Source organism: Molothrus ater, chromosome 2 (assembly GCF_012460135.2).
Source record: "Molothrus ater isolate BHLD 08-10-18 breed brown headed cowbird chromosome 2, BPBGC_Mater_1.1, whole genome shotgun sequence".
In the NCBI taxonomy this organism is placed as follows: Eukaryota; Metazoa; Chordata; class Aves; order Passeriformes; family Icteridae; genus Molothrus; species Molothrus ater.
The window spans coordinates 89,522,778-89,533,118 of NC_050479.2; the positions used below are offsets into that span (position 1 = coordinate 89,522,778).

General features: G+C 39.2%; 1 protein-coding gene across 1 annotated transcript; it reads right to left on the bottom strand.

The window, feature by feature from the left end:
• Positions 1–570: 570 nt before the first annotated feature.
• CD86 (CD86 molecule) lies at positions 571–9,668 on the bottom strand. Its single transcript, XM_036390206.1, has 5 exons — positions 9,619–9,668; positions 7,987–8,328; positions 3,643–3,954; positions 1,485–1,625; positions 571–701 (listed from the first exon to the last, which is right to left on the bottom strand). Exons 1-5 carry the CDS (start codon positions 9,662–9,664, stop codon positions 682–684), a joined length of 861 nt encoding a protein of 286 aa, XP_036246099.1. The 5' UTR covers positions 9,665–9,668; the 3' UTR covers positions 571–681.
• Between the last annotated feature and the right edge of the window lie 673 nt (positions 9,669–10,341).

Genomic DNA, 10,341 nt, shown 5'->3' on the forward strand with positions numbered 1-10,341 from the left:
TTTCCTTTAGATTATTTCTAGATTCAAATGCTTGATAGGAACTCCATGACTTTTCTCAGAAAGTGGGGATATACCCCAAAGTTCCTCTTCCTGATGTGAAGCTTTACAAGAAAGTTACAGGTACAAAGCCACAGTCACTCTGCCAAAAGCATTTATGGCTCATGGTTAGAGGAGGCTTGAAACTAGATGACCTTCAAGGTACCTTCCAACCCAAGTCAATCTACTATTCTATGGTTCTATGATTCTGTGATTTATGGGTAATAGCGTACTTCTGATCGTGTTTACAGTGATGGATATGATTCACAGATTGTGGCTCAACTCTTTCTATTTCTGAGATGTTCTGTGACCCATACAGCTCTGCTTTCTCCATTGACTCTCAGGATTTTACATTGTCACAGTGCATATTAAAAGATACAACAAAAAGGTAGTCATGCAGACAGGCAGAGCATCATATTTACTACCATTTACTACCTATTTGGAGCAACAATAAAAGCAGAGAACTCTGGGCAGTAGGTTTCAGCCATCACACAAAAGTGTTGCATGTTGTTCTGTAGGGCTTCTGGGGAGGATTCTTGTTCTGGCAGAACCTCTAAAAACATGGGACCTCATGCTTTGCTGGATGCAGAGGTGGTTCCCAGTCAGCAGTCTGGCTGATGGCCTCAGTTTCAAGCTGGATAGCTTCTAGACTGCTAGACTGACACCTAGAATAGATCAATATGTGATTTACAGACATGTGAAAAATAGGAGCTGGTAAAGGAGTTGATAGTAAATGTCCAGTTATCTTAGAATTTTAGAAAAGAACAAGGTGGGGCTCAGGACCCTTGACTGTATACGGAAACAGGACTGTCTGAGGGATGCATTTCCCTCTTGCTACAAGGAAAATGGATTTTGATGTCAACATGATTCAATGCTGAATAAACCCTGGAGTGCTGAGAATTAGTCTCGCAACAAAATAGAGAAATGAAATGCCAAGATCAAGTTCTGTTCCCAGTACAAGATAATTCTTTCAGCCCAGTGTGTGGGCAGCTTGTGGTGGAGCAGTGTTCAACTCTGTGATGACAGAGATCCTTTTGTGAACTTCATGTAAGTTCCTCTCATCCCTGCCCCAACTCCCTTTCTTATAGTAGTGATAGGCAAGAAAGATTTATATAGTTCAATGACTTTAAGAGCCAAATCTACCCCAAACCCAGAAAAAAAAAGGATGAAACTACTGGAAAAGGTGGTAAGATGGTGCCATGACAGGCTCACAGAGCACAAAAAAGGGGAGAAGTGGATTCCAGGATGAGACAGGAGAAAGATGCTTTGACTTACTGCAGGATTGACTAAGTTGCTACAGGAACTAAATTGTCCTAGGAAGTTTAGCTTAAGTCCAACATGAAACCTAACTTTCTGTCAGCAGCTTGAAAGTAGGTAAAGGGATGATTACAAAGGGTAAATCCTGTGAGCTGAGGGATGGTAGAGCTGAATGACAAGTAGTAACTTACTCTGGTTGGTAGACAAGATATTTCTCTTCTTCTTTAATATCACAAAACCCAGAAGAAGTGCAGAAATGATCACTACAACCACAGCTATAAGTGGGCCAAAGAAATTTATCTTTGCTTGCTCCATTTCTTTCTCTTTTATCTCTGAATAAGAAAACAGAGAAGATACACACAGCCAAGATTTAATTTGGTGACAATTACTTTAAACACTCTATCCCAAAGTTACATGAAATAGAAGTTTAGGTCGAGACCCTTGGCATCCTTTTTACTTTGCTATTGTCAATAAATCACTATCCACATTATTTTATTTCCCTTTCCAATAACTAGTGAAACTACCTGGTCTTACTGGTCACTTCAACAGCAGTAAAGCAAAGCATTCTTTCTAAGGTTTGGGTAACATGTGAAAGATCAGCAACTTAATTGGTGCAATAGCCAATGAGCAGCTACTGTGCCAATGCTGCTCCGTGTTACCATGCAAGTTGGAAGAACCTGGAACATGTTACTACTTGGTGTCTGTTGGAAATGATGGTCAAAGCCTACTGAAATACTGTAAGGGATGTGAAAGTAGCAGGGAATTCAAAGGACTTTCCCTCTATTTCTGGTTTTTGTGTTTTTGAGGTTTTGGTTGGCAGGGTTAGCAGCTGATAGAGCTTCAGTTATTGCCAAACAAAACTTACGTTTGTGTGGAGTTCCTGGTTTCTTACCCACCATCACTGTTTGTCAGGTATCTATTTTCATAAAGCCAGAGAGGAGAGAATTGAAGAGGAAAGAGGAAGATTCAGCATTATGGCTAATATAACCATTTCAAGACTAATAAGCGATGTGCAGAGCTGAACAAACATTAGAAGGCTTCTGGATTGTATTTTAAGAGTATTTGAAAGTCCTAGAATGCAAAGACATCAGAGGCAGTTTGCCATATCTGGTGTTGATAACTTAACCCTTTAGTTAAATTTATATTAAGGAAACTTCACTGGCAAATTTATTTTACATCTGCAGTAATAAGGTGCATGTTTATATTGCCCTGGTAAGTTTTCCTGCAATGCTACCATTCCCTCTTGGCTCCTTGTTCCTGTTAATTGAAGCACAGCTTTCCATCTTCAGCATTGTCTAAAAGAGACATGTGCAAGCCAAATGAACGTATGACCAAAATGGGAATTGTCTTTATTTTGATGTTCTTGTGCCATAGCTTATAAACAAAAACATGTGAAAAGAAGTTTTCCTGGTCCAGAAGATAAATAAATACTGCTTTAGTTTAAAGAAAGGATCAGCCATGTGGAACCCTGAGATAATCCATCAGTAAAGTCATAATGGAACTCAGGTCCCCAGCTTCTTCTTGCAAGAGGTGTCTGAAAAAAGACACAGTTTCAGAGACGAAAAATCCCCAGATAGTCATTTTGGAATGTGCACTTAATTCTGCCAAATGTTATGAAAACCACCAGGAATGCTTCTAATATTAGTCCAAGTTTCATGGTCTTTACAGTTAAACTCAGCACAGTTTATTTGGCAGTTTGTGAACCAAATATGGTCCATGGAACTCTTCTGTTTAGCCTTCTGCCTCTTTCTAAGGAATGATTAAGAATAGCAGCTCAAGCACTTTAAACCAGTAAAAGACCCCTTTTTTACTATCAGGGTAGTCAAACTCTGGAAGTTTGCTGAGAGAGGTTGTGGGTCTTTATCCTGGGAGATGTTTAAAATTCAACTGGATAAAGTGCTGTGCTACCTTTTGACCCTACTTTGAGCAGAGTGGTTGAACAAGATTATCTCCAGATGTGTCTTCCAACCTCACCAGTTCTCTGATTCTGTGAAGTGACAACCTCTCCCAAGAGCTGTCACCTCCAGAGACTGGTTGCTGCCTGATCCAGACTCCTAGGTTGCTTTGTTGCTACTATCTTCCAGGGAGGGGATCAATAGGGCTGTGTTCTGGATTGTGTAGCAATTCCTTCTCTGTGCCCTCTCCTTGCTGTAATAAGATTTCCCATGTGGAAAAGAGAGGACGTTCAGCGGTGAATAGGATAGAGAACCTACAAGCCTTTTAACCAACTTCTACTTCTACTTAGAGTTTATTCCCTGCCTTGACCATGCTGCTGTCTGTGATCAGCTGTCCTGCACTACTACCGGCTCCTACCTGTGCAGAAATTGGAATGGCCAAAGGGAGACTCACCTATGCCCAGTGGGACTGAGACAAGGCTTCCCAGCTGCTCCCTAAGGCGAAGCAAGCAGCTGATATTAGTGGGGCTCCTTGTAGGAACTGGGATGTTCAGCTTGCTGGTAACATTGTACAGCTTTGTCACAGCATCCTGTGAGACATCCATGTGAGCTGTACTGCTGTGTGTTATGTTCTCGTGTGAAATCAGCCAAGTCATCTCCTTGGGCTCTGGATAACCTCCACTGGAAGAACAGGTGAGGTTCAAATATCCGTTGGGCTTTAGTTCCCCAGAGTGCAGTTCTGCTATCTCAGGTTGACTATAGTTGGCTGAAATAGACCAAAGACAGAGCATCATGAGCCAGCCACGCCACGTTTGTGACAGTCTCTGCCAGTTATTTAAGATTTAAGTTATTTAAGATTTTCAGGCAACAACAAGTCTAAACACTTTTCTTCAGGAAGACAATGGGCATTCCAAGAAGGGATTTGTATGGCATTTTTGGTGTGTATGAAGACTTGCTGCTTCTTGTTCTCAGGGTGTTTCAAGGATGCAAGTCTGATCAGTCAGACAATGGGCCTCTGTCTCTCTCACCTCTTTAAGATATATTAATACCTCAGAAAAATGAAACCTGGCCTGCTAACAAATAAGGGCTTAAGCAGAAAATGGGAAGGGACCACAATGTTCCCTACCTTTGGCATCCTGAATGGGTAAGGGGAAACCCACAAACTTCTAACTGGGAAATGTAAAAATAGAAATAATCTGAGAGAATCCAGATGGGGTAAGTTCAAAGTTCAGTGCTGTTTAAGTAGAAATGTCCCTGGTGTCTGTCAGTATTGTAAGTAAACATTTTGCAGCATATAATTCATCATCACTTTGTGGTAGGGTTCCCTTAGCTTAGCTTTTCTGATGGAATTGACTATAGCATAAGGATTTTTTATTTTGTGTCATTCACTCATCACAATAAATGAAAAACACACCTGTTGCTTTAAAAAGCCAAGTTTCCCATGCAAGAAATAGTGAAACAGGAATGGGAAGAACTATTTAAACATAAAATGTGAATGATAAATAGCAGCTTTTAACCAATACCCTCTCTTAATTAATCTAGATATACTCAACCAGGATTTGTTTGGTCAGAGGTTTATAGTAAAAATAATAGACTACAATGGAAAAGGAGAAAGAGAGAATGTTAACATAATACTGACCACTAAGTTGGCACATAGCAAGTTAAAAAAACCCCAGAGAACCTCCCAAAAAGTCAGAAACAAATCCTGAGAAGTAGACTTAAGATTTCATTGCAAATGCTTCATTTTTTTAGGGCCAATGTGACTAAAGACAATGTGCAGAAATATTGGAGAAGGTAAAAGGGTTCTTAGAAAAATGTGAGTCTTAAGAGGGTCTCACTCTTCTGCACACACACTCAATGTGTTGGAACAAGGATCTAATCCTTGCCCTAGAGGATTGTTAATATGGATGAATGAAGATACATGATGCTGCTTTTATTTTCTCTATCCTAATACACAATGCATAGGATTTAGCTTAGTCACTTAAATCCCCCCGAGAGAGTCGATGGATATGAATTCAAAATGGAAAAAGGCTCCCATTTTCTATACCTCAAAATTTAGTTAAGTTGTCCTTCAGAAAAGCTCAAGGTCTGACTTGCTTTGCTGACTGTTGTCAGACCTTTGGTCTGGAGTATTTATTCTCTCCTTGGTATTTTATAGGGATAGCAAGAATGCAATCCACGGCTATGAAACTTGCCACAACATCCAAGTGATTTAAGGGCCTCAATCTTATTGACAGTAAGCAAGTGAAAATAGTGGAATATAGGTTGCACTTCTCTTTTATAGTTTCTGGAACCTCAATTTACTGAAAAGTGATGCTGGGTGCATTCAGGGTGTGGGCTACATATATGAGGTTTATGTTTGTTAATAGAAAAGTACATTTCAGGAAGTCTTTTGTATTTAATGATAGTGTCTTCCAAAAAACTTTGGGATTAGCTTAAATAACTCAAGAGACAGCAGTCCATCAAGCCCTTAATATTTTTGTCAATGGCTTAATCATTTTGCTTTTGTTCTATTTTCTTAAGTGACCATCTGCCTTACTTCCTTCCAGACACTGACTGTTGCAGAATAATTTTTTTTTCTTTTTTTTCTTTTAATATGCAGTATTTTACATGTATTTCAGGTTCTCACACTCTGGAAACAAAACTCTTCTGATTATTCTGTGTTATAAGGTTGTAAGATTGTTGTTTTAATGTTTCTAGTTGACTGTATTTTTTCCAATATTCAGATAACTCTACTAGAGCTTTTTTCACACTTTTCAGTTTTTCAACATCCCCTTTAAAATGAGCAACTGTAAGTCTCTCTTGTGACATCATTTCAGTTTCAATACTCTGAGTAGTGCATATTTTGAAACAGCTTCCCTAGTCTCACCTACTTCCCTTATTGATCTATCCAGAGGAAGCACTGCAGACATGCCACAGTAGCAGATTTTCCAGTTAAGCTGCATGTCGGCATGGTCCCTACCTTGCATTTTTAAGAGCCAAAGTTTTCCACTGTGAAATCTTCCTTCTTTTTCTGGAGAAGGATCTGAGTCTGTTTTTATATTAGTCATCATGGCTGTATGAAATACATCTAACATATATATAGAATCCTAGAATTTCTTGAGTTAGAAGGGACCAACAGAGATCATCAAGTCCGGCCCCTGGCCCCACAAAGGATGCCCAAGAGCCACAACCATGTGCCTGAGAGCATTGGTTAAACTGTTCTTGAACTCTCTCAAGCTTAGTGCTGTGACCACTTCCCTGGGGAACTTGTCAGTGCCTGACCTCCCACCCACGGGGTGAAAAACCTTTTCCTGTTATCCAACCTAAACCTCTCCTGACACAGTTTCATGCTATCTATATATTATACTGATGTAATACATAAAAATGACATGTTTAAATAGTATTCGAAGGTACTGCATTATTTCTGAATGCTTTGTCACCAAGTGATCCAGACAGCTTTGTGTGACTCCCCTGTCATTCTTGTACAGCCCTCAGGTGTTCTCATGCCCATTTTAAGTGTGACATGCCAAACTACAAAAATCCCTCCCTGTATGATATGAGATTCTAATTAAAAAGCAGCATGTAAGCACAGGTACATTTCAATATTTGCATTTTTCATCTAATTATTTTGAAGGGCTTGAGTTTTTTTAAAATATGGTTTTATACTGCTCCTTCCTTTGTGAGTTTATTGAACAGAGAGTAATTTGGAAGGAAGTCAACAGCACATTGTTAAAACTGTCTTCCTAAGCTAAACCTTAAAAGGTGTAGGAGACTTTTAGTCCTAAGAGTGAGATATCTGTAACATGTTGCTCAGATTTTGGGTAAACTGATAACTGATTCAACTGTTTGAATTGATTGAGCACTTGATGCTACACATCTTAAAGCAAGGGCCTTGATACTAAGTGCACATTGTAAGTTTCTGAGTTCCAAAATACCACTGAAAATGCCTCTCTAGTAGATCCTGGGAGAATCAAAATTAACAATCTACATTTTCTGTCTGTGGAACAAGGGAACACTTGCTAGTAGCACAAAGCTAAATGGGGTCAATTGTCCTGGTACCCTGTTTTTGGCTGCTGTTACACTTGGCCTGTTCTCTTTTAAAGCAGTATGCTGAAGCCTGAAAACACCAGTGCAAGTTAGAAGCTGCTTTATTAATGACTAGTACTACCACAGTGGAAGACAGAACACAGGCATACAGATAAAGGCTACTAACAGAATAGTTTAAAATAGAGAAACATTAGGATTATATATTAGGAATTTTAAAAAATATTAAAAAATGTGAAAAAAACATTGGTGCCTCACTCCCATCTCCCTGTTAAAAGATTTACTGCCTTTTCCTCTGATTAGAAAAAATTCTCTGATGCAGAAAAATCAGGTGGTATCTCACCAGTGTATGTATATAATTTTCTTCAGAGGTATTTTCTGCCTTCCTTTAGCTAAACATATGAATTTCTACTCCTCCATGTGGGCTGTTTTTTCTTTATTTTCCCTGTGATTTATATGATCATAAAATAGCTGTGTGTTTGCAGAGATCTTGCTATGTTTCAATTCTAATTTGCCACCAGTGTTGATAAGGTTGGATAACTACTGCTACTTTTAATAGAAGGTAGTTTGTCAGATGCAAATAAACAAGTTTATTTTCCAGAGTCCTAAAAGCCATAAAACTTGCAGGAAGCAAGTCTCTTTTCCATCTTTAGAAATTCTGCTCCAGAACAGGCACAATTTCAGGGGCTTGGAGACAGGGCCCATATTTCTGGACTGAACAAAATCACAGAGAATCCCACAGACCAGATGGCAATGGGAAGAGATTACTTACCAATGATGTGCAGTGACCACTCAGATTGGTGTATGACCATTTTTGGTTGTTCAGGGGTTTTTTGCATAATAATACACTGATAGCGTCCCTCGTCCTCAACTCCTGCATTTAACAGCTGCAAGGTCCATTTGGCCATGTCCACCTTGGTGCGATTTATATATTCAGGACTAAGGTTCTCATGCTTTTCTTGGCCATGATAGACTTCGTGCACCACTTTACTGTCTTTTTGCCAAAAGATTATTAAATTCTTCACATCAATTTCCTGAGAGTTTGGAAAATAGCAGGATAGGTGTGCAGTGTGATGGAGAAATGCCTTCACTGGATGCACACTGGCAGCAATACCTTAGACAGAGAGAGAGAAAAATCAAGATTTCCACCAGCTACAAAAGAATATCAAGTTGCACTCAGAGATCCAACACTTAACAACAGTGGAAATAAAACCACCAACATTTAGACACAAATTATCCCACTAGGTATGACAGGACACAGTAGTGGTTCAAACTAACTCATTTAGTCATGATGAGTTCAGGTCATAAAACTATTTCTTATTTTTCTTCCCATATTTTACTTTCCAAAGAAGGCCTGCCACACAGAGATCATGAGCATCTATATTTTAGAAGACTTATCTCCAGGCCAAAGATTCAAACAATTCTTGCTTGCAGCATCCTGAGTGTAATGAGGTTCTGCCACAAAGAAGATAGATGCACAATTTCTGTTTAAAAAGTTGAGTTAATTCTCCTAAGAAAATAACAACGTATTAAATTTTTGAAGAAACTGTGAAGTACACACTGTGTGGTAAGTGTGAGTGTCTAGGGAATGCATGACCAGAAGGTCAGAAACAGGTGAACACTTTCAATCTCAATGAAGAATTAATCTAAAGTTTAATGACAAATTAAATGTCAGATTTAACTGTTCTGTAATTAATTTAGAATTTAATGACAGAGTAAATGTCAGATTTAACTGTTCTGCTGCTGATCTTGTTAACAGAAATGGTCAATAAACACAATTATGCCTTCATGCAAAGAAGGGATGAACTGCACTACAGAAGGGATGATTTTTCTCCTTCTTTCTCCTGTGCATGTGTCCATTGTTATGAGTAGTGGTCTGGGGGACTGTGTTTTCTTGGAATAAGAAATGCAGCCCTCTGTCCCAGAAGATACAAACATCTCTGCTATGTTCAAAAGGAGAAGAAGATTTACAGTCTCTCTCCTGGTGCATAGTTTTGACTGTTCTTCCAGAGCACAAGACTACAAAATGAACTCTGTGGCTGCCTCAAACTCCAGTTGTCCCATATCAGACTGCCAGTTTTCGGTTTAGTACCACTCTTCTCTATAATGCACAGAGGTGATACACGCACATTTTAAAGACAGATTTAAATTGGGAATTTAGGAGCAACATAAAATAAGTGTAATGTAAAGATATAAAGTTGAAGAGAGGAAGTACTTACTATATATATTTTATAGAGTCCCTGCACACAATTTAAATACATGTCACATGGGCTATATGACCTTGATTGTGCAATGGAAGTGATTAATACTACTAAGGAATGAGCTTCTTAGTGGGTGAGAAAGTATCACATAGTAGGACACAAACAATCAAAATAGTTTTAAAAATTAAAAATGTGCCTTTTACCTGGGAGAAATATCATAGCACAAAGGAAGAATATGCAGGCCTCCATGACACTGTAAGAAGAGGGAAAGAAAGAAATATGTTAGAGGTTGAAAACATTCCAGTACTCCCAAAGAAGTGGTAAAACAAGAAGTTTTAGCAAGAGAGAGTATTGAGAAAGTTAATCTCACCTTTTTCTATAGATTGGTGCAAGGGATTCTATGTGTTTCCCAGCCTTTAGCAACCACAACTAGCATGCTATGGCAGATCTCTGGTTTACAGAGAAGGTGATGTTGTGCAAGATTACTGCAGACTGTGTATGCCATGGGAGGAACACAGAGTCCCTGAGGTCCAAAGGGCAGGACAAGTACCCAAAATGCCTGGAGCGGAGGAAAGAGGAATGGGGAGCATGCTTGGCCTGGCAGTGTGGGGAAGAAGATGGGGAATTGAAAGTAGAGGGGGAGGAGAGTGTGATGAAGAAGGAAGAGGTGGGGGAGACATGTCAGTGATGTCAGCTACCAGAAGTGATGAAGTGTGTGACCTTCAGTTTTGTGACAGGAACAGGAACCTATCCTGAACAACAGCAAAGGATAACAGAGAAATCTTATGATATATGTTACAGAGGGCTGATGCTAAACAACACATAGTTCTCGGTAAAGAAAAAATTAGTTTCTCTTTCGAAAACAAGAAAAAACCCTATATTTTGTCTCCTAAGCAAAGCACCTCTCTGGCTGCTTGGGTTCATGT

Coding starts and splice junctions, on each gene's coding strand:
- CD86 (XM_036390206.1), bottom strand. CDS start 9,664: ATGGAGGCCTGCATATTCTTCCTTTGTGCTATGATATTTCTCCCAG. Junction 8,329..9,618: donor TGCTATGATATTTCTCCCAG/GTAAAAGGCACA, acceptor TCTCTGTCTAAG/GTATTGCTGCCAGTGTGCAT. Junction 3,955..7,986: donor GTGGTCACTGCACATCATTG/GTAAGTAATCTC, acceptor GGTCTATTTCAG/CCAACTATAGTCAACCTGAG.